At 37.3% G+C, this 24784-nt stretch overlaps 1 protein-coding gene across 1 annotated transcript; it reads right to left on the bottom strand.

Annotated features, from left to right (window-relative positions):
• Window positions 1–2134: 2134 nt before the first annotated feature.
• LOC113320711 (rhodanese-like domain-containing protein 8, chloroplastic) lies at window positions 2135–3684 on the bottom strand. Its single transcript, XM_026568605.1, has one exon. The coding sequence runs from the start codon at window positions 3611–3613 to the stop codon at window positions 2267–2269; it is 1347 nt and encodes a 448-aa protein (XP_026424390.1). The 5' UTR covers window positions 3614–3684; the 3' UTR covers window positions 2135–2266.
• Between the last annotated feature and the right edge of the window lie 21100 nt (window positions 3685–24784).

The raw sequence follows: 24784 nt of genomic DNA, 5'->3' as shown, positions 1-24784 counted from the left end.
TGACTTGACCTATCTTAGTAAGTGTAAGTGTGCAAGAAACCTGTGTGCATGTAATGACACTACACCCACACACAGTGGTTGTATTAAATAGCAATGATTATCTCTGTAACGTTTTATCCTTGAATCAATAATATCTTACAGCTTTCTCAATCAGATGTAGCACGAAATCACTACCTGCTTCAACTTGGATTCCAAACTGAATTCCCAACTCTTCTGGAACATGCTTGGATTTCATCACTTGGATAAAACTTGCTCATTCCAAAGTGTTTGTGGATTTTCTTTGGAATGGAGCATCATAAGATTTGCTTTAAGTGAGGGTTTTAATTGTTGCATCTGTAGTTATATCCCCAAATAATTACTATTTTCAAGTCTCTGGCAAAGAGTTCTGTCGTTATCTCGGAAAACTCTACAGACTGGTACAAGTTGGCAAAGTAATCAACTGCTCTGTTAGTCTCCTGGTACACATGCTTGGTAGAGAAGTATCCCAACTCCTTAATCTTAGCATGCATAGACCGCACCATTCACATGCTTGATAGAGAAGTACTCCAACTCCTTAATATTAGCATGCATAGACCGCACCAACGAACGGAAAGCCGAGGTGGTTTCATACAAATCTCAAAGACTATCTTTGAATATTATAGAATCAATAGTTAACAGGTTAAAAGCTAGATTCAAGCTTAATCCAGTCCTTGAAGCTCATGTATAAGAATATTAGAGGGCGGCTGAATGTCCTAGATAACCTGGAATACAACTATAAGGCTATTTGTCATTTGTGCAATAACCATGATTCTTAAAAACTCTATTGATTTGGATTTTATTTTTCCAAAAAAGCAAGTTACTAATAATCTTGAAAGGTTAAAGAAAACAAATCTCTAAATAGTTAAGCACTGGCAGTGCTTATTATCTCGCAGTATCCACTGCCAAATTGAACTCATGACAACAAAGACAGCATGAATATAACAGAACATCAATTAACACAAGGAGAAGGAGCTTTCAAAGACAACAAGATCCATCACTACAAACCTAGATAATGGATGGTAGTATAATTTAAAATAAAAGAATGAAATTGGAAGAGAGGATAACATCCACACCTTGACATATCGTGCTGTTCCAGAGACTGCCCACTCCTAACCATTGTATCTCAGATCTAAACAAGACCTTAATACCGTTTTTCATATTTGTTTTAAAGGTAGCTTCCCTGTTCCTATCAGACCAACAAATTAGGCCTTCAGATCTGCCTATCCTCCATAACTAGAGAAAATACACATTGTTGGGAAGAAATCCAGAATCCAAGATCTAACACTTTTTTTGAGAGAGAACAGAACTAGAACAGTTTGTTTAAATCAGTAAAAATTTGGTAAAACAAAGGAGAAGTGAAAATGCAATTGTGAGAACTTGCCACGATGATATAAGAGAATGGAAAATTAGCAGCATTGTTGCTTGCTGATATAAGTAACAATCTAAAACTACCACCAAGAAAGCCAGCAAAAATAAGGGAATGGACCCTTCCAACCAGTCCAGTGCCATAGCCAGGGAACCTGATGGGCTAACTGGGGAAACAGCCTCCGAGAGTCCGAGTTTCTCAGTAAACTTAACCAAGTAGATTTATGGCTCGAGTATGAACACACCATTTCACGTTTTGGGGTGTAATCCATTTGAGTAAGGTACTTTCCTGAGAATCGACCTAAGGAGAAAATTAATGACAGTGTGTACGGGTGCTTTTGGAGAACTAACAGATCATAGTAATGATGGAAGTGCACACAATTTGATGAAATGTTCAAACTCAATCAAACATAATCTCCTCATGCTGGCATTTGTAACTCACGTACCTATGATGAAATAAGCAAATTCCCTTCCAAACGCAGAATACAATTGACGTGTGTGACAATTGGGCACTTTCAGATCTATGTTTATGTGTTCTTTCTCTTCTTCTTAATGTAACAATTTTCTGGTGTTACCCTCAATTAAGGCATATTTCAGCCGCCCTCTGCTGTTTCTCATAGTTAACCATATAACTGTTATGGTTACAGATGGGATAAAAGTCATGTTAATGTTCAGAAATGGGCAAGGTTTAATTAATCTACATGAGTTATGGGCTACTGATAACTACCATTTTTATTGCTCACAGCCAACCTTAAATAAGAATTAAAACTTAGATTTCAGGGAACAGTTTGTAAAAAATTGCTTTTACTTAGAAACATAAGGAAGAAGTGAGCTCAAGACTGTTAATTAGCTTAATACAAATGGAAGCCGAAAATTTCTAACCTCAAGCAATTGAATCTTTTTGCAACTCTGCATCCCGGTAGATATGCCATTTTTGATATCTCTCCGGCCCTGGTAAAACAGGTCGAATTCGAGGTGCAGACATACAATCCGAACAACAACATCCTGTAAACTCTTTAACACAATTGTTACAACACAGTATTAACATATTGCAATCAAGGTTTGCACAATTCCTGTGCCTCAAATCCTTCAATCTCTGCAACCCACATATATAGCATCTCGCAAATGCATCATTATCAGGCTGGGGATCCACGCCATTCGCAGAAGCCTTCGGATTGTACGCAGAAGGAGGAAGAGATAAACGTGAATCGAAAACAAATAAATTACCAATCCATCCATCAGAACCTTCCATCTGAAGATAATTAGATACACCTCCCTTTAGAGTATACAAATTTTTATACCCTCTTTGTCTAAGAATAGTCGAATATACATCACAACGAATCCCTCCCGTACAGTACATTAATACTTCAGTTTTTTCTTTGTCAACACCAGATAAAGGATCCTCATCAACAACTGCATTAGCATTATTACTTTCAAATTCAGAATCAGATTCAGACAATCCAAATGAAGTTGTTCTAAAAGAATCTACTTGAGGTCTTTTGGCACCATTAAAATGACCAATATCCCATTCATACCCATTTCTCACATCTAACAGAACAATTTTCTTATCAAAATCATTCAAATTTCCTAATAGCTTCTCTCTCCATTCATTTGGTGTTAAAGGAATTGCTCTCATAGATGATTCAAGTATAGGCAAGTGTGAAATTCCTCCTTCATATTGTACCAATGAGGGTTTATATCTCAATCTCAATTTAGGAAAGGCATGATTATTATCCGAAGAAGGAGAAATTTGAACAAAAATTTCAGAAAATTTAGGATCTTTTTTTAACCAATCAACATACCTTAATGAATCTTTAACTGGACCACTGAATTGAGCATTGATTCCTTGTTCATTTATATAAATTCGACCATGAATATCAAAATCTTGTAAGAATAAAAGCTGTTTAGCAACTTCTTCTTCTGGGTTTTCAATATACACAAAACGGTAAAAGTTTACGACTATGAAATCGTCGTCGTTAATAGAGGGAGTTGATGAGAATCCATCGTCAGAATCAGAAGAAAATGTAGACTTACAATTGAAATTCTTCTCATTCTTTGATTTAGTAGAGAAAGAGTTTCTGAAACTGGGGAAGAGTGGAAGCGTTTGGGGGTTGAAGCTTATTCTTGTAGCTCTGCGATGAATGCACTGAGGGAGTAAAGGTTTGTGTCTTTTTGGAATGGATTTAGGAATTGAAACTGGTGTAGTTGATACAGCTGCGGACACTCCCATCTCTCATTGGGGTTTCACCTGCGGATAAAGTGATGAAACTCATAGACCTCGATGACTGAAGAGAGTGGTATATCTACATCTAGCGTTATTTTTTTGGAAACCTCATACAAGGCCTTCTAATCTTCTATGCACAAGGTAAAAAAAAAAAAAAAAAAAAAAAAAAAAAAAAAAAAAAAATTATTTGACATATTAGTGGCTTGGTAAATGAGTTGTGCTACTATGGGAAATCAACCAAGCGATAGAGTTTCTATCGATAGTTATTAACTATGATATAGGTGATGATATGAATGTCAGGTAGCGATTTTGGTTACTATAACGCTCGGTGGACACTATATCGGTTAACGACTATTTCCCCTACTTTATTAGTTCCTATGTATATACCCATGTACTTCTTCAAATTACTCACACCTACTTCTACATATATTTTACCAATTTCTGGTGTGCAATCGCAATTTTAAATTTCATAATCATCAAATGGCGAGATCCAATGAAGAGAGAAATGTTATTTATGAATCGGTTTAGATTACATCAATAAATGCATCAATAGAGGTTGCAACAACTTGATGATGAGGAAGTTGAAGATAAGGGACTAACCGACACTCTGATGTTCGTACATTCAGGCCAAATACCTAGAGTTCCGAGGCCAAAGAAGTATTCTCAAGGAGATATACCTATCGAGGGAGGGAATTTTACCACCAAAGGCTAATGCACGATTATTTTCTTCCCAATTTTGTGTGTTTCTGTTCAAGATTTCCAACGTCGATTCGGCATGCCTCGCCACCTGGTGAAAAATATTATTGATGAGCTTTGTCGAGTAGAACCTCAATTTAATTGTTAGTTTGATGCACTAGATATTAGAGATCATAGTGATGAACAAAAAGTTACTTCAGCTTTAAGGATTCTAGGTTATGGCAAGCCAGCGGATGCGAACGATGATACCTTATTATGGGCAAAACAACTTCATTCACTAATATTTCATTGTTTTGCGAAGTAATAATTAATCATTTTGGTCCAACATATTTACGAATACCAACCGAGGAAGATGTTAAACAAATATTAAGGGAGAATGAGGATAGGGGATTCCTGGAAATGCTAGATAGCCTTGATTGTATGCATTGGGTATGGCAGGATGCCCTCACGAAATGCACAAGACTATGCTTACTTGCATAATTCGGAATAACATGGTAATTCAAGAAACCCGTTGTGATAAGGAGTTGACTAATTATGAAGATGAAGATTTGAGATCTGAGATTCAACCACAAAGAGGCGTGCCTTCAAGAAACTATGGTAAAATGACTAATTACATTCAGAAAGTAGAATCCTTATGACAGTTTAAGAGAAAATCTCAGAGTCAATCTATAGGCAGAGTATGGAAGAGCCTGTGGGAGTAGTTAGTAAGTTTTATTTTATGTGTCAGTTTAAACATTTAAATTTAATTGTTAAAATATTTGTAGTTTGTTTATTCAATATTAAATTAATGAATTAAACTTATTAGTAAGTAGAATGCAATAATATTTCATATTAATAGACTTTTTATCTCAACCTAATATTAATATTAAGTAGAATGAAACAACATTTCAAACTAAAATTAAAATTAATACATAAATTATCTGAAGGTACTACTACATCGGACTCATCATCCTCATCAGCATCACCAGTTTGGTTGTTAGTAAATCTAGCTTGTTGTTAAATATATGCTTGAAGCCTGTCAAATTCGATTTCCCACACATGTTTTTTATTGGGGGTTCATAAGTGAAGTGTCAACTTGAAGAATGTTATGCTTGTCATAGTCATTCATAGTTTTTTCTTGAGAAACGCGATTTTTTTTAATCTCTCTATTTTGAAATTTCCTTCCAACCACTTTTAGCTTCTCGGCGGTCTTCTGATGTTCCATGAACTCTGCCATGTTAAAACCATCAGAGCTTCCTCCTTTTTGAGATAATTTCCTAGCCAATCTTGGTCTGTTTTACCTAGAAGTTTTTTATTATCATCATCATTATTGAAAAATAAGTTGACATTTGGGTTTCTTCGGGTAACTAGTGAAGAATTTGATGGTCCTGGTGAAAATGGTGAAGAATTTGGTGTTGAGAGAGAAGAATTGTATGGTGACCTTTCAGGTACTTGTTGATTAGCTGCTAACACTTGTGGATTGTATTTGTTCAACACCTTCAATATATGATAACAACTTACAAATTGGAAAAATTTGCATTCTTGGATTATACTTGTTGATTAGCTACAACATTTTTTTCCCACATAAACATCCACAATACCACTCTCTCGGTCTCTCTTGGCTTGCACTATCACAACAACATAAAAGGAAACTTCCTTATTTATCGTAACGAAGCGTTGTGCCAAACCATTCGCATCACGATCATTAATATTCATGGTTTTCTCTTTGAAAAAGCGAGAGTCGAACAACAACACCTAATATTTCACTTAGCAATCTGTATGGACTAACTCCAATACTTTCAAGAGAAACAACTAGACAATAAAACTCAATCTTAATAAAAGTATATCAAAGAGTTATATCTCTATTTCTCAACACGATCTGCAATCAAACAAATAAGAAATTGCGAGACTGATTGAATATAATAAATAACTTGGACGGTATCAAAAACCAATATCCAAGTGTCAATCAATTTAATCAACATCCAAGGGTTGGATTCACAATTGATTGAACTTACACACAACCTGTGATATTTCAATTATATAAACAAATATAATACGGAAAAGAAATAACAGACACCAGAAGTTTTGTTAATGAGGAAACCGAAAATGTAGAAAAACCCCGGGACCTAGTCCAGATTTAAACACCACACTGTATTAAGCCGCTACAGACACTAGCCTACTCCAATTTAACTTCGAACTGGAATGTGGTTGAGCCCTAACCAATCTCACAGTGATCAAGGTACAGTCGCGTTCCTTGTGCCTCTAGAACCACGTCGGATTCTGCGCACTTGATTCCCTTAGTTGATCTCACCCACAACTAAGAGTTGCTACGACCCAAAGTCGAAGACTTGATAAACCAATCTGTCTCACACATAAAATTCTATTGAATAGATAAATATGTCTCCCACAAATATACCTATGATTTTTGTTTCGTATTTTGATAAATTAAGGTGAACCTGAACCAATTGATATACCGGACTTATATTCCTGAAGAACAGCCTAGAAATATCAATCACCTCACAATAATCTTAATCGTATGGTAGCGAAACAAGATATTTTTGGAATCAAAAACGATGAGACGAAGATGTTTGTGACTACTTTTTATCTTGCCTATTGGAGATTAAATCTCGAGCAAATCTTAGAGAAAATGGTACTCAATCACGATAGAAAACAACAAGATCATAACATGTAACTACAGAGAAAATAGTTGGGCATGGCTTCACAGTCCCAATGAAGTCTTCAAGTTGTTAACTTACTGGGTTTTAGAAAAACCTAAGGTTAAAGAATAATCGACTCTAGTCGCAACTAATATCACACAGGAGGTGTGGGGATTAGGTTTCCTAGTTTCTAGAGTTCTCCCTTATATTGTCTTCAAATCAAGGTTTGCAGTCAATGTTACCTTGGTAACAAAGCATTTAATATTCACCGTTAGATGAAAACCTGATTAGACTCAAGCTAATATCTTTCAACCGTTATATCGAACTTAGCTTTTTACACACAAATGAAAAGTGACTTCATTTAGATATGAGTAATCATACCTAAAAGTGTACACCTTTATTGGCTCAACAATAGTTAACCGAAGTTAGCGATATGAACACTTTCATATCAACCTTATTCATCTTAACCATAACTAGTTCAAATGAATCAAATGAAATTAATTCTAGAGTTTTTCAATTGTTTATATTCTCATAGAAGTATATAAGACACAATTGAAGCAAAATCGATTTTGATTCACTCGAATCAATTCATGAACATTATAGCCACGGTTTGCAAAAGATTGCATTCCTTAATATATAAATGTATTAGTTCATGAACAAACCGATTTTAGAACATAACCTACTCAAGTATGCAAACGGGTACGCATACCTAAATAGCCGGACTTGGACTGTGTTCGCTAGTATGCTAATGGGTACGCATACTGTCATACACTTCCAAACTTCAGTTAAATCCAATACGCGTACATGTACGCATATTATAGCACCCGGACTTCAACTGACTTCGCCAGTACGCGTACATGTACGCATACTCTAGCTCCCGGACTTTACCTGACCTCGCCATATGCATACTACATTCCGGTCTTGGATCAACACATATGCAAGCACGCATACTGTGCTCATAATCCAAATATGGTTAAGTGTTCTAAACTCCCATTTAAATCATTGAAATATTCTTAGAAAACGACAATAGCTGTCTCACACAAACTATTAGCTTCAAAACAATTTTCAAGTGATCGAATGATCAATACGAAACATTCTGAGTCTACATCAAATGAATGTCTCACATAAATCATGTAAAATGTTACTAAGCGATTTTTACATGATCATCTTTTGGTCAAGAATATAAGATGAACTTGGTTAAAGAGAAAGCTTACTAACACATATTTCGAGAAATATGTAAGCGAGTTAAACTCAGCTCGAAATATCAAATGTGTATAATCGAAGTCTATATATCTATACGAGTTTTGTCTCAAATAGGATATAGAGTAGATAGACTTTTGAGTGATAAATGAGTTCAAGTCTCCACATACCTTTTGTTGATGAAGTTCCACAAGATCCCTTTAGTAATTCTTCGTCTTCAATCGATGAATGCAATGAAGTCTAATGTTCAACCACACTTTCTATCATAATCCAAGACTTAGCTATAAGTAGACTATAAATCAAGACTTATAGTTTTGGAAACTAAACTTGAGAACAAGCTTGATATAGCAACTCTTGCGAGTTCGACCGAGTAGTGCTCTAACAATCACCCCCTTTGTCAATTTTAATGACAAAACTACCAATACATATGGATACAAAATAAATAAACTTTGTAGCTTCTCATCCAAATGCTTGATCTCTTTGGTTCTTCAACATTACTCGAAATCTTCATTACTTCCAAGTACTCCAGTGATTCTGAATGTGTTCAGCTCAGCATCATAGTTGTTGAAGATCCGTAGCTATAATAACAATGAGAAAACAGTAGCTCTCAATCATTGTTATACAGTGTCATGGTATTATTACACAGCATCAAAGTCCAATTGTATCACAACTTTGACAACAATACTATGGTGATATGTAGCACTCCCTTTTAGTGAATAATTCATCTCACACAAAAACCACTCCCCCTTACATAATGATCCGTAAACCATATGTATTTGTAGTGTGAACTACACATTAATTCTCCCCCTTTTTGTCAATATAAATTGGCAAAGGTACGAAAACTAGTTGGATCATAATGAAATTCTCATAGAGATACTTCATGAATAAAAGAGAACATATCAACTTTGTTTCGATGATTTCACATAGTCGAAACTTAGTGTATTCATCAAGGAGTTTATAAAGGTACAAGAAAACTCCAACAATATTCCACAGCCGTACTCCCCATAAAGATTTGGCAATTAAGCACAAGTTCAATTAAGAACTCTCCCCCATAAAATGTCATTCCCGAAAGAACAACAAGAGCGACCTTACTTTCACAAGAAAAGAATGATTTCTTTGGACATTAACAAATCACATGAAACATGAATTTGTATCCACAATACTCAATTAAATTAATGACAAGAGAACCCATGATTAATTTAATCGGAAATGCTCAACATAAGAAAACTTACCGAGCCACACAATACTTTCACACAAAAGTAGATCAGAGAAAGACCAATACTGCGGAATATTCAAAGATTCATTCTATTTTTCATCAATATTTGCATAAAAACATATAATAGACAATCTTTGAAATCAAAAGTTCATCCTATCTTCATCAATATTTGCATAATGACATAATAGGCTTAACTTTTGACATATATGGGACAATCATAGTTCACGGACGCAAACACACATATCCCATAACAAGTTGCAATATATAAAACCATAAAGATTAATATTGCAAAATCACCTTCCAAATAAACTTTATAATTTAAATAAATAAATCTAAAAACATTGCAATATGAAAATCATTGGCAATAACTATGTGTACTCACAATAATGGCTCTTCCAAACCCTAGTTATCCTTCTTAAAACACAAAAATAAATTCCCATAAGAAGTTTCCTAGATAGAGCTTTCTCAGAGCATCTACAGAGAATACCTTCTCATTATTGAAGAATCCATTGATTATGGGATCGTTCAATTTCTCCAAATCTTCAGAAATATCAATTAACTCACTAAGTTCTCTTTTTATTCCACTCAAGGTGTTCTTTGTTAGAGACAACATATGTTCATAGTGAATTATCTTTTCTAAAGAGAAAATGATTTGAGATTTTAAATCATTTCTTTTGTTGATGAAATCCTTCACCATGCCTCTAAAACTATTATCAAAATGACAATCAGACAAGAGGCGGTTAGAGGAAGAACCTTCTTCATCATTTGTAGATCTCTCCTTCTTCTTCCTTGAGGATTTGATTCCTTCACAAAGATACACATTAACGGCTTCAACTGCATCCCTTTTTGTGGTACCTCTAGTTACAGGAGCCATGAAACTGTATCTTTCAAAGATAAATAATGTGAAGGGGATTTTGATCACAAATGAATATAAATAGACCTATGGACAGCCTAACCCTAGAAGAAATTTGAACAAGTCTTTTACGGTTCATGGTCCATTTTCTATTTTAACAAGAAGATTTTTTCTTAACATAGATAAAATAAGAAATTAACAAATATACAAAACTTGAGCAACCTTGATACAATCCTCATTTTCTCAAGTTAAAGATGAGGATCCAGACGTCACTAGTATTAGATAGTGACGGAGTGAGACGAATGCTCACATCTTTTATCACATAGTGACTTATCAAGGTTTGTTTATAAACAGACTTCTTACCTCGTCCGAATCTGGTTCTTTTAGATTTCTTCTTGTCTTCAGGAGTACCCTGTTGATTACCCAAGGACAGATTCATTCTTTGCATGTCATTTTGAAGTTTGACAATCCTTTTCTTGTTCCTCTTGAATTTCCAACAATTACTTTGAACATGATTTGCATTTCCACAAAACGAACAAATCAAGGGAGATTTATTGTCTTGCTTAATTGCCTCATGTTTATCACAACATTCATCATCAATTGTTCCATAACTGGCTGGAACAAAAGAGTTGATTGTGCTCACAGTTTTTCTTTTAAACCCTAGACCATTTGTGTTTCCAAAAGACTTCTACTGAATAACATTGCTGAGATTTTGTCAGAACTTCCAAACAACCTTTGCAGGTCACACTTAAGAGTATTAATCTCTTTTTCTTTCAGAGATAGGGTCCTGGTGAATTCATCATTAAGAAAATCTATCTCAAGATTTTTCACTTGAAGTGATGATTCAAGTTTCTCCAACGAAGCCTTTAGTTGGAGGTTTTCTTGGTGAATTTCTTCACACTTATCCAAAAATCTCAATGTCATACTCAGACTCTGAATCAGAATGCTATTCTTGAAGCTATTTTGCGGGATTCAAAGGGTCCCTTTTCTGCTGTGGTTGATCGCCACCATATGGCTATTTCTTTGGAGGTAGCTTCGCAGTTGGATGTCATGTCTGCTCAATATCGTGTAGCTAAGGATCTTTTCTTTGACCCAGACTGCCTTCTCTCTAGCCAGAGCTTTGTTGAAATCCGCAGGGATAGTATCCAAGAGATGGAGGCTTTCATGGACACCTACGCTGATTTCCTTCCTCGTCTCTCACTGTTCCCAGTAAGTGATTCTTACTTTACTGTTTCATGCTTTGTTTTGAACCTTTGTCTGTTCTTATGCTCCGTTGTTTGCAGCTTTGCAAACAAATAGATGTGGGATGTACCTTTTTCAAGTTCTACAGGGCTAAGTGTACTCACTTGAGTACTCTGCTGGAGTGTGCTCGTCAAGAAGATACCTTTGCTAGTGCACATAAACCTTCGTCCAGTGATACTGCTTATGCTGCTAGGATATCTTCGTTGGAGGATGATCTGAAAAAGACTCAGAGATCCTTAGAGGCTTGTTTGCTGGCCCTCTAGAGAGCTAACGATGTTGCTGAAGTTGTCGAGGATGGGCGCAAAGCTGCTGATTCTGCTTTGGCTGCTGAGTCCTCCAAAGTCATAGGCTCGTTTCTCCTTTCCCTTAGCTTAGTTTTTATTTTTGTTTGATTGCATAGTCCTGAGACATCATGCACCTATCAGCTGGTATACCTAGTGAGCTTAGACATCTCCGGGAACAGGTAACCAAGTTGACCTCTGATGTTTGGTACTATCAGAAGAAGTCTTATACGTTAATGAACGTGATTGTTCATAATGAGTCCCAACTTTCTCTCGAGTCTGCTCATAACGCGGATCTCGTGAAGCAGATGGCTTTTCTACGTAAAGAATGTGATGAAGCCCTTAAGTGGAAAGAGGGTCTCATTTTAAATCAAAAGGAGGATATTGCCTTAGTTGAGAGACGCCTCTCATCCCAAGAAATCATCCGCAAGAAATCATCATGCAGATTTTGAAGATGCTTGTGCTTCGTTGGCTAAGGTTATTGCAGAGCGTAACGTTTTATCTTCTGAGGTCTGTTTTCTTAATAACAGACTTGTCTAGGTTGGCTCCGCTCCATCTTCCATGTCCCATGCATCCTTTGTTAAGAGGTTGGAAGAGTTAGAGAATGTTTACCATGTTTTATCCTTTGAGAATGCTTCGCTCCGGATTGATGTTGATGACCTCCGGAATGATCGTGGTACTCTTATGGAGGATCTTGATGCTGCTGAGGTGGATCTTGCTGAGGCTCAACATAGTTTAGAAGAATCCCTTAGCCATGCATGAGGTAGCTTAGGGTCCTTATATTCCATCAGCAGTCTTTGTTTCCTTTGCTATTTTTCCTCCTCACTTACACCTTTTTTATTCACAGGTCTCCAGGAGAAGCTGGTGGGTGCAAACGCCAAGATTAGCCGTCTTGAAGGCCAAATATCTTCATTGGAGATGTCTCGTCAGTTTGATGTTGCCGCTAAGTCTAAGGCTGAGGCTCTTCAGCAAGCTAACGACCAGCTTAGTGCTCGGGTGGTGGAGCTCCGTCAGAAATCGGTTTCGGATCTGGAGGCTCAGTTCTCCCAGATGAAGGTATAATTTGAGCACTTTGTCATTGATTATATCAATGCTGCCTTTGCGGAAGCTGAGCTCCAAGCTGAAGGAGTTGTCTTTCCTCGTCTCCCTTACCCTTGATCCTGTCGTGTACAACTTATCTTAACTGAACTCTTTGTTTATTATGCCCTCAGCTGAGGTGCCTTTGTGTTGTCCCTTTTTCTTGAAACAATGCTTCGTGATGGTTTGAACCTTCTTTATCTGCAATTTTTTAAGACATGTCAGTCGTACTTTAGTAGCATTATTACTTTACCTATGTTATTGCATGAATATTTCGTTTGTAGACGTATTGTGTCTAGTTAATCGCACATTCAAGTCATCACAAGGTGCTAAGGTATGTTTAACCTTGGGTGGAACATTTATCGTCCTACCTAAGTATCCTTTGGCCAGAAGGCACCGTGGTGGCGAAGGTTCCTACATGGGAAATAGGTTTCCTGTAACCCTACGCGTTTAGCGCGAAGACTGCTTTACTTCGGCAAGGTATCTCTATAGGGTATATCTTAAAATTTTCTTATTGCCTCGTGAAAGGAGCTATTGCTACGAGGATCCGAGTATTGACATATGCGCAGTTATATCTTGCCTTGTCTCATCGTCAGTTCTCATGGAGGGTGTCTATTCTAACCCAATTATATTAATCGAAACTAACCTTTTAGCAAAAAGTTTCTTTCATTGATTAGTAAGGTTTATAATACCTTGTATTAGGGATAGAACATGATGGGTCATGGCCCGTTCCTTTCTTCTCCTGAGTAATCACCATTCTCTTACGAGTAGTACTTTTTTAGGTACATTGTGTTAGAGCATAGCTTGGTCGACCTCACATGCGTTGTTATATCAAGCATGTTTGTCAATGTTAGTGATCAAAACTATGAGTCTTGATTTTTAGTCTATTATAGCTAAGTCTCGGACTAGGATAGAAAAGTGTAGTTGAGCTCAAGAACTTCATGGAGATTCATCATACCAAGAATTTATGCTGGGATTTCGAAGAACTCGTTTGTGCGCTAAGTCCGCGAACTGGCGGAAGTTCTCGACCCGAAAATTTCTGCTGATTTTGGAAAACTCTGCCGGTTATCTTAAGTCCGCAAACTTGTTTGTGAACTTAAGTGGTTATGATCTAAAGATGTGCTCTGAACATGAAACTTAAATTACTAAGGAATGCTTTATGCAAACCGTGGCTAAAGTTCATGAGACGATTCAATCGAATCGAATCATCTTTGTTTCAATTGTGTCTTGTGTAGTTACGTAAGATCTCATAGCAATTGAACAACTCTCTAACTAGTTCATTTGAAGTCAATTGAACTAGTTATGGTGAAGAAGAACAAGGTTAATATGAAAATCTCGTATGGTTAACCTTTTTTGGTTACTATGTTGAACCAACATACACATACACGTTTAGGCATGGTTTTCACGAACCCAGTAAACGTATACCTCAAGTGTGTGTGACAAGCTAAGTTTTCGATCTAGCGGCTGAGAAATATTAGCTTGAATCTAAATCAGGTTTTCATCTAACGATGAATATGGATTGCTTTGTAACTAAGGCAAAACCCTGATTTGAAGACTATATAAATGAGACATCTAGCATTGGGAAGAACTAATCCCCACACGTCTGTGTGATACTAGTGCGCTCTCTAGAGTCGATTCTCCTTTAACCTTTGGTTTTCTTCTTCTAAAACCAGGTTAACGAATTAAAGAATTCATTGGGATTGTGAAGCCAGACCGATCCTACTTTTATCGTAGTTGTGTGATCTGATCTTGCATCTTCTATCGTACGAGTACAATCATATTGATTGGCTTGAGATCGTGAGAGTTCTCCGATAGGCAATATATAAAATTAATCACAAACGCCTTCGTCTCATCGTTTGTGATTCCGCAACATCTTCTTTCGCTAGTAGATTAAGTTTGTTGTGAGGTGATTGATTAATCTAGGTTGTTCTTCGGGAATATAAGATCGTATTATCAGTTGGTTCGTGTTCACCATGACTATTATCAAAAGACGGAATAAAACTTTTAGGGTTTACCAGTGAGAGACAGATTTATCCTTTGATAGACTTTTCTGTGTGAGACAGATTTGTTTATTTTTAAAGCCTGCGATTTTGGGTCATAACAACTCTTAGTTGTGAGTGAGATCAGCTAAGGAAATCAAGTGTGCAGTATCCTGCTGGGATCAGAGGCGTAGGAGTGCAACTGTACCTTGGATCGGCGGGAGACTGATTGGGGTTCAACTATAGTCCAGTCCGAAGTTATTTTGTAGTAGGATAGTGTCTGTAGCGGCTTAATACATTGTGTATTCAATCTGGACTAGGTCCCGGGGTTTTTCTGCGTTTGCGGTTTCCTCGTTAACAAAACTTCTGGTGTCTGTGTTATTTCTTTTCCGCATTATATTTGTTATATAATAGAAATAATACAGGTTGTGCGTTTGATCTAATCAATTGGAAATCCAACCTTTGGTTGTTGATTGATATTGATTGATCCTTGGACTTTGGTCTTTGGTACCGTCCAAGTTATTCCTTGTGTTTGATTAAAGACTCGTTATTGTTTTAGCTTGAGTAAATCAAAACAAGTGAGAGATATTAACTCCTTGAGATACTTTAATCTAGATTGAGTCTGACTGTCTAGTTGATTCTCTAGCAAAGTATTTCGGAGTTAGTCCATACAGATTGTTAATCGAATTATTGGGTGTTGTTGTTAGACCCCCGTTTTTTCAATTGATATCAGAGCAGGCAAACACGTTTAAGACCTAACAAGTCTGTGTTTGTGGCAATCTGAGTCCGTGGACAAAATCTCATACGCATACCAAAATGCCTCCTAAAGCTGTCAACCTTGTCAAGTGTCTCGGAAATACCTCAAAGGATCACTCCTTAGCTGATTCTTCCGAATCCCGAGGTAAGAAGAATGTCTCATCTTGTGTCAATCATTCTTCTTCCAATGAGACGTTGGACATAATGGCTAAAGCTGATATGGAGCGTACCAGAATTTCAAAAAATTCTACCGTGTCATTTGATCTTCAGAATCATGACCAACTTATCGATGAATTTGGAAAATCGATTGATCGAGAACGTGTACTCTACAGCATCATTGAGTCCTTCTCTAAGGATATTGAGAGACTTCTTAAAGAAACATCTTTGCAGCAAGAAAAGATTGGTTCTCTTGAAAATATTATCAAAGAAGGCTCAGTTAGAGAAAAACGTTTGGTCTCGACACATTCATCCGACATGTACAGACTTCGTATTGAAAAAGAGAAACTAGAAGCATCTCTTTCTCTAGCCAATGAACAATGCAAGTCCTTGGAAAAGGATAACTATGTGATAGACGCATTTATGTGTCTAATATGTCTCAATTGTATGTATTGTTAGTGCTCGATTTTGTATTTATTTTGTTATTTTATGTCTTTGTAGGTATTTATAGAGAAATAAGCTCTTGCAGCAAAAATTGGCTCGAAAAGTGGTGTTTTACACCCCAGGATAAAGTACTAAAGACACCCCAGAAATGTACCGGAAGCACCCCAAAAATGTGCCGGAGAAACCCCAGAAAAATTACTATTTACACCCAAAAATTACTATTTGCACCCCATAAGGCAAGTGCTAAAGGGAAACCCGTACAGGATTAGGGGGAGGACATCTTCTTCTCAAATTCAAAACCAATTTTGGCGGGAAAACATTTCACTTCACTGGAAGAATTTCGATCGAATGTTTGGAGGAGTTTTTGTGTGATTCAATCGCTGAAACTTCATGGGTAGTTGTGATATGTCCTAACAGAGCTATTATGGGTGTTTGTTTCGATCAAATTTGGCTGGATAACTTGGTTTAATCCAAACAGGGAGTTGGAGGAAAAACATGAGCTTGCACGAGTTGTGAGGAATTTAAACGTGTACTGCACGTGTTTGGAAGAGTTGATCGATATTCTGGAGCGTGAAGAAGGTATAGAAGGAAAGAAATACAGCTGCAGACGCGTAGGAAAAGGATTTTTGGAAACAATATATTTTCGAGAATAAAATAAATAATGGGATTAAATTAAGAGATTTTGGGAGATTCAATGTCGCAATGATGTATAAATAGGTTCCTAGGATCACATAGAAGGGGAGGGGAGAGTTTGGGGTCGATAGGAGAGCTCAGGAAGCGTGAATCAAGAGTTTTCAAAACTCTGTTGCTGCTGCTCGTGAAAAACAAGGAAACAACGACGGTTTCTTCATCCTTCGTAACGGTTTCTTCAAATGCTTGTCACAGTTTCTTCAACTGGTTTGCAACATTTATCTTCATTGTAACAGTTTCTTCAACTGGTTTGTAACATTTATCTTCATCCACTTCTGCAACATTTATCTTCATATTTGTAACGGTTATCTTCATCATAATAGTTGAGAGTTGAAACAGTCGGTCTGCAACGCGCATGCGCTGTTGCATATTTCCTGTTTCACTATTTTCTTTTCTTGTAAACACTTTTTGAGCCATGAATACATATTTTTAGTGTGTTTCCAACATGATGAGCTAAACCCAATCTTTCGGGGCGATGGAGGAAGCCATTCTTCCAAAAGTTATGTGGTAAAATTTATTTGAATTTATTTATGCAATTCTTTTATGATTATTTGCACCGAATGAAAATTGAGTAATGATTTTTATTAATTAGTTGTGTTTTCTCTTGATGAAGTATGCTTAGTTTAGGGCTTTTGATACTTCATTCTTGCGATTAACAATTGATGTTTTGAAAATCTAATTTAGGCAATGATTAGAATCACAATTTCTTTTGATTGGAGTTATATTGTCTAGAATTGCATGATAAAAATTAACATTAAATTACATGAATTTTGGTGAATGGTGAAATCCTGAAACCCGGTCTCTCTAATATAATCAGTTTTAATTTGCTTTATTTTCTTTAGTTTTAAAATTTAAATCTAAAAGCACAACCTTCACAAGTCTTGAACGAACTCTATTATATATCACTACAACAACTTTGAAATTACATCAAATTTTTGGCGCCGCCGACGCGGACTTGTCTTTAGGCTAGAGTTTTTAGATTTTTCTTTTAGGTTTTTATTTTTATTTGTTCTTCTATACGTTTTTGGGTTTTTGTCTTTTTCTTTCAGATTTTGGAATTTGGAGCGAAAGAAAATTTTGCCAAAGCTTTTGGTGAATACTTAAAAACTGAAGTAAAAGGCAAAGCGAAAGGAGCGAAAGAAGAAGATTTTTTTTTTTATAAAAAAAGAGAGACATTTTTATTTTTGTAGATTTTTTAGACTTTCTTTTTCTTTTGCACTTTATATTTTTGGACTTTGGACTTTAAGTTTTGGGACATTATTTTTTAAACCCTACAGAAGGGTGGTTTATATATAAACTGTTTGCAGAGAAGGACGGTGATTACGATATCACCTCGGCCCCTCGGGTTCGTACATGACATAGGAGTCGTGGCCCGAGTCGACTACAAAGGTTCATCCCCCGTCTGGTACGAAAGGTAAGTTTTTCGAAACACTCGCGAATCCCCTGTCAGCGAGTTACTGTCTTCCTTCGTATGCATATATGTTGAGGACTTGAAAACGACTGCTTTAATTTTCTAGTAAAGGGAAAGGACTGGCCATACAAGATAAGGGTTCGGATTTCATCACCGTTCTCTTCTTGCCCGCCTTAGGAAAACAACACCAAACGCGAACCTAGGCCTAAAATTTTGACTAGAACGAGACCGATAGGGTAACGAGCTTAACAAGAAAGTCATTCGAAAAATATTGGTTACTCTTTTAAGCATACTTCGAAGTTCTTGACTGTTTTTGTAAGTTGAATGCGTGACTGCGCCGCCTTGTAATACCGGTGAGGCCTTGGGTATCAAATCTCCACCGAGCTTCCCTCGCCTCTATTCAACTTACTTTGACTCGGATTGATTCCAGATGGGTTTGATTAAGTTGTAACGAATTCCCGTTCGAAGGATTAGAAGCTGGTCTAGAAACAATCTAAGTGGAGCCATCATGCTTTTTGTTTGCTAGAAATCAGTAGGTTTGCTGTGGTGGAGTCAACCTTGTTTGTGTTTGCATAGAACATCCCTTACGTTTTAGGACTTTTCTTTTTGATTTTGTTGGGCTTGGAAAAGAAACACTCTAGGTCGTTTGATTAGTGACAAACCTAGTAGTTCTTCTTGTGAAGGTGGGGAGCACGAAGACTCTTCTTTTGAGAGCCCCGTTTTTGGAAACTTCAGTTTTGAGAATCTGTCTCTTCGTGAGGAAAGTACCCCTAGTACTCCTAGTCCTTTGGTAGTGCCAGAAATGGAAACTTTGAAAGCTTTGCTAAACCCAACTAGGACCTCTCGTCCGTCTTGTATCAAGTTAGCTGAAACCGAGGCAAATTATGAACTGAAACCTGGGACTTTAGAGATGCTCCCAATGTTTTTAGGGAAGGAGAATGAGAACCCATATTTTCATGTTAGGGAATTTGAGGAAGTTTGTAGTACTCTGAAAATTAAAAACCTAAGTGATGATGTGTTGAAACTTAGGTTATTACCCTTTTCCTTAAAAGATAAAGCCAAATCTTGGCTGTATAGTTTGGACTCTGAGTCAATTGAAACCTACGACCAACTTACTTCTGCCTTTATACATAAGTTCTTCCCAAGGCATAAAACATCGTCTATTAGGACACAAATATGTACTTTTTCCCAACAAGAGGGAGAATCTTTATATAGGTACTTAGAAAGGTTCAATGACTTGATATCTCAATGTCCTCATCATGGTTTGGAGAAGGTTAGGTTAGTTCAGATCCTCTACGAGGGTTTAGATTATTCAACAACAACCATGGTTGAGTCCTTATGCACAGGTGGGTTTGAGAATAAAACTGTTGATGAAGCGATGACATTTTTGAATGAAATCGCCAATAAGACCCAACAATGGGAAAATAGTAGGGAACCCCAGAAAAAAATTCTTCTAAGTAGACGAAATGTTAATAGGGTAGAAGGATCTCATGAGTCAGATGCCAAAATAGCAGCTATAGCCAAAAGGTTAGAAGCCTTAGAATTAGGTCATTCTAGTGGTAGTAGTGGAAGAAATGAGCCTTTTTGGGAAGGCCATGCTGTTGAAGAGCAAGCCAATGCTCTTTATAACAACACTAGGTTTGATAACCGACAAAAGTTTGACCCATATTCAGAAACCTATAACCCTGGCTGGAGAAACCATCCAAACCAAGGGCCAGAATCAAGGTCAGTCTAGTAATGCTCAGGTTCCCCCAGGTTTTGTCTATACTAAGATCCTTCAGCTCCGGCACAGTTTCAGAACCCTTCGGATAAGAAGATTATGAGTTTAGAAGAGTCTCTTGCTTTGTTAACTCGTAACACTGTGCACTTTCAGTAATCTGTTGCTCAAGGTTTAGGAAAAAAATAAGAGAATAGGTCAGGCTAACTCTCATGCTATTTCCGAGTTGAAAAACCAGGTTAGTCAGATAAATGAGTCTTTAAGAAAAAGAGGTAAGTTTCCTAGTCAGACTCAACCCAACCCTAGAGTAATTAATGAAATAGGTGAAAGACCATCTGATCATGTGAATGCTATTAAAACCCTTAGGAGTGGTAGAGAGATAGACAACAAGGTTTCCATGCCTGATAGTGAACATGTTGTAGTTCACCCTTCTGAACCAGAAACTGAGGAGACTAATAGAGTCTCTAAAGAGACCAATGTGGGTCATATTGAGCCCGGCTTTGTCCCTAGATCCCCATTCCCACAGCTGCTAGTTCCAACTAAGAGGGAGTCCAATTTTAATGATATATTGGTGGTTTTTAAGCAGGTAACTATCAACCTTCCACTACTAGATGCAATTAAGCAGATTCCCTCTTATGCCAAGTTTCTCAAGGATATGTGTACGCGAAAGCGAAAGCTTAATGTCCAGAAGAAATCATTTCTGGCTAGTCACGTGAGTTATATTATTCAGAATACCACTACTCCTAAGTATAAAGACCCAGGGTCCCCTACCATTTCTTGCACAATAGGTAAATACCGTGTTGAGAAAGCGTTGCTTGACTTAGGAGCTAGTGTGAACTTACTACCATATCATGTGTACCTTAAGCTAGGACTTGGTGAGATGAAACTTACCCAGATGACACTTCAGTTAGCTGATAGGTCCGTTAAAATTCCTCGTGGTGTGATCGAGAATGTTCTCATAGAGGTTGACAAGTTTATTTATCCAGTGGATTTTGTTATCCTAGATACCCAACCTGTCCCTGACCCAGAGAACCAGATACCGGTAATTTTAGGTCACCCGTTTTTAGCTACATCCAATGCGATCATTAACTGTCGAAATGGTATTATGAAATTGTCTTTTGGTAATATGACTATTGAGCTGAACATTTTTAATATTAGTAAACTACCCTCCGAACTAGATGACTCGAACATAGAAGAGGTGAACATGATAGGAACATTAGTCGAGGAGTCATTACCAAACACTTTGTTAGAATATCCATTAGAAAAATGCCTAGCTCACTTTTGGATTGATTTTGATGATGATAATGTGATTAATGAGGTGAATTCTTTGTTATATTCAACCCCTTTGTTAGATACTAGTAATGGATGGAAACCTAAAGTCGAACCACTACCAGTTTCTGAGTCTACCCTAATTCCTTCGTTAGAAGAGCCTCCTAAGTTGGACCTAAAACCATTGCCAGATTCCCTGAAATATAGGTTTTAGGCCCGTCTGAGACTTTACCTGTGATTATTTCTTCCGTCTTGGATAGTGACCAGGAAAGTAGGTCCTTCAAAACAACAAGGAATCTTTAGGGTGGACCATAGATGACATTAAGGGTATAAGTCCCATTGTTTGTATGCATCAGATCTATTTAGAGAGTGAGACCAAACCTTCTAGGGAGATGCAACGTCGACTAAACCCTAATATGAAAGAGGTAGTTCGAAACGAGGTCCTTAAGTTGTTATATGCAGACATTATCTACCCCATTTCAGACAGTAAGTGGGTCAGCCCCGTTCAGGTTGTTCCCAAGAAATCTGATATTACTGTAGTCCATAATGATAACAATGAGTTAATCCCGACCCGAGTGACCACGGGTTGGCGTGTTTGTATTAACTATAGGAAATTGAACAAGGTCACTAGGAAGGAACACTTTCCCCTTACCTTCATCGACCATATGCTAGAGAGATTAGCTGGACATAGTCACTACTGCTTTTTAGATGGCTATTCTGGATATAATCAGATCGTTATTTCCCCATAAGACCAGGAGAAAACCACTTTTACCTGTCCCTTTGGTACCTTTGTGTATAGACGCATGCCTTTTGGGCTTTGTAATGCCCCTGCGACTTTTCAGCGTTGCATGATGAGCATATTTTCTGACATGGTAGAACGGTTCTTAGTGGTCTTTATGGATGATTTTTCAGTGTTTGGTTCGTCTTTCGATGAGTGCTTGCATCATTTGTCACTAGTGTTGGCTAGGTGTAAGAAAAAGAATTTAGTGTTTAACTGGGAGAAATGTCACTTCATGGTTCGTTCAGGAATTGTTTTAGGGCATATCGTATCTTCTAAGGGTATAGAGGTAGATAAAGCCAAAGTTGACCTGATTAAAACTTTACAGGTCCCAAAAACCGTAAGAGATATTAGGTCATTCTTAGGGCATGCAGGTTTTTATCGTCGATTCATTAAGGATTTTAGCTTAATTTCTAGACCTCTTTGCAATTTGCTTGCAAAAGATGTTAAGTTTGTCTTTGATGATGCTTGTTTAGAGGCTTTTGAGAAGCTTAAGAATTTACTCACTACCGCCCCCATAGTCCAGGCACCCAACTGAAACCTACCCTTTGAGATCATGTATGATGCTTCATATTATGCTATTGGTGTAGTGCTAGGTCAGCGAGAAAACAAATTACTTCATGTGATTTACTATGCTAGCAAAACTCTAAATGATGCCCAGTTGAACTATACCACTACTGAGAAGGAACTGTTAGCCATTATGTTTTCCTTAGACAAGTTTAGACCCTATCTCTTAGGTTCTAAGATCATCATATATACTGATCACGCTGCTTTGAAATATCTTTTGTCTAAGAAGGATACAAAACCTAGATTGATTAGGTGGATCCTTTTGTTGCAAGATTTTTCTCCAGACATTAGAGACAAAAAGGGTGCCGAAAATGTTGTAGCAGACCACTTGTCTAGGCTAGTTGTTAGTTCCCCTGATGATTCCCTTCCTATAAGGGATAGCTTTCCTGATGAACAATTGTTCTTTGTTACCCAATTACCTTGGTATGTGAATATAGTGAACTATCTTGTTACTGGTCGAATGCCCCAACATTGGGGTAAACAAGATCGTTCTAGGTTTTTAGCTGAGGTTAAGCACTTCTTCTGGGATGATCCTTATTTGTTTAAGTATTGTCCAGACCAGATTATTAGGAGATGTATACCTGAGAGTGACCAGTCCAGTATTATTTCCTTTTGTCATGATCATGCTTGTGGGGGTCACTTTAGTGCTAGGAAAACTGCTGCTAAGATATTTCAGTGTGGATTCTATTGGCCTTCGTTGTTTAAAGACTCCCACAGTTACTGTGTGACTTGTGAACGTTTCCAGAAATTAGGAACCATTTCCCGTAGGAACATGATGCCCTTGAACCATATTTTAGTTGTGGAGGTCTTTGATGTGTGGGGTATTGACTTTATGGGTCTGTTTCCTAATTCTTTTGGTAACTTATACATCCTTGTCGCTGTAGACTATGTCTCTAAGTGGATTGAGGCGTCTGCGTGTAAAACCAATGACCATAGGGTTGTGATTGAGTTCTTGAAAAATAATATACTTGCACGTTTTGGTACACCGCGAGCTATAATTAGTGATGGAGGGTCGCACTTTTGTAATGGACCTTTTAGGCTTTTGATGAAGAAATATGGTATACACATAAGGTAGCTACCCCGTATCATCCACAGACTAGTGGTCAGGTAGAAGTTTCCAATAGGGAGACAAAACGTATATTAGAGAAAACAGTTAATCCTAATTGGAAAAACTGGTCGTCTAGGCTTACTGATGCCTTATGGGCTTACCGAACTGCGTTTAAGACCCCCATTGGAATGTCACCTTATCGACTTGTGTATGGCAAGACATGTCACTTACCTGTTGAGTTAGAACATAGAGCTTATTGGGCTGTTAAGCAGCTAAATTTTTCACTTGACAAGGAAGGAGCCCATAAGAAACTCCAGCTCAATGAGTTGGAAGAGATTCGTAGAGATGCATACGATAGTGCTAAGGAGTATAAAAACAAAATGAAACTTGTGCATGACAGAAATATCTTAAGAAAGTCATTTTCTCCAGGTCAAAAAGTACTTCTGTATGATACCCGCTTGCATCTTTTCCCTGGGAAGTTACGTTCTCGGTGGACGGGTCCTTTTATTGTTCGCACTGTCTTTCCTCATGGAGCTGTTGAGATCGAGACACCGGATGGTAGCAGTTCTTCAAAGGTTAACGGTCAGAGATTCGAACCCTTTTTAGAGCCCTTTCCTACAGATGATATTGAGGAGGTCCCTCTGGAGGACCCTGTTTACCCTTGATTGACCATCGAGGCGATTGTATGTTGTCGTATATTAGTTTTTGATTTCTCTCTTCACCCAGGTATTGCTCTTTCATTAGAAACATTGAGGACAATGTTAGATTTAAGTTTGGGGGTAGGGAATAAACTTTTTGTTAGCTTTTATTTGCAATAAATAAACTCCAGAGCCTAGAAATTTATGCCTATTAAGGATGCACTAAACAATCTAAGTGGATGGAAGCATTTTGGTTATAGGAGTTGAGGAACCAATCTGACTAGATAACAACATCTAAAGAGTCTATACATAAAAGCACAGAGCTCAGGTGTTAGAAATAACATGATAGTTTCACCATATCTCGTTGAGTCCTTTTCACTTCTGTTTTTATTTTGTTTTGTTTTTAAACTATGTTTCTCTAAGTGATTAGGTGGGGCTCACGATTCAAGTTGTTACCAATGCTAGGATGAATTAGAGTGATTGAGATACAAAAAAAAAGATAAAAAAAAAAGACCAGACCATT

This window comes from Papaver somniferum, chromosome 11 (genome assembly GCF_003573695.1).
Source record: "Papaver somniferum cultivar HN1 chromosome 11, ASM357369v1, whole genome shotgun sequence".
In the NCBI taxonomy this organism is placed as follows: Eukaryota; Viridiplantae; Streptophyta; class Magnoliopsida; order Ranunculales; family Papaveraceae; genus Papaver; species Papaver somniferum.
Note: the sequence above shows the minus strand (reverse complement) of the source record. Positions and strands in the feature narration are given on the sequence as shown.

Bases quoted from the DNA above. Each gene is read 5' to 3' on its own strand.
- LOC113320711 (XM_026568605.1), bottom strand. From the start codon at position 3,613: ATGGGAGTGTCCGCAGCTGTATCAACTACACCAGTTTCAATTCCTAAA.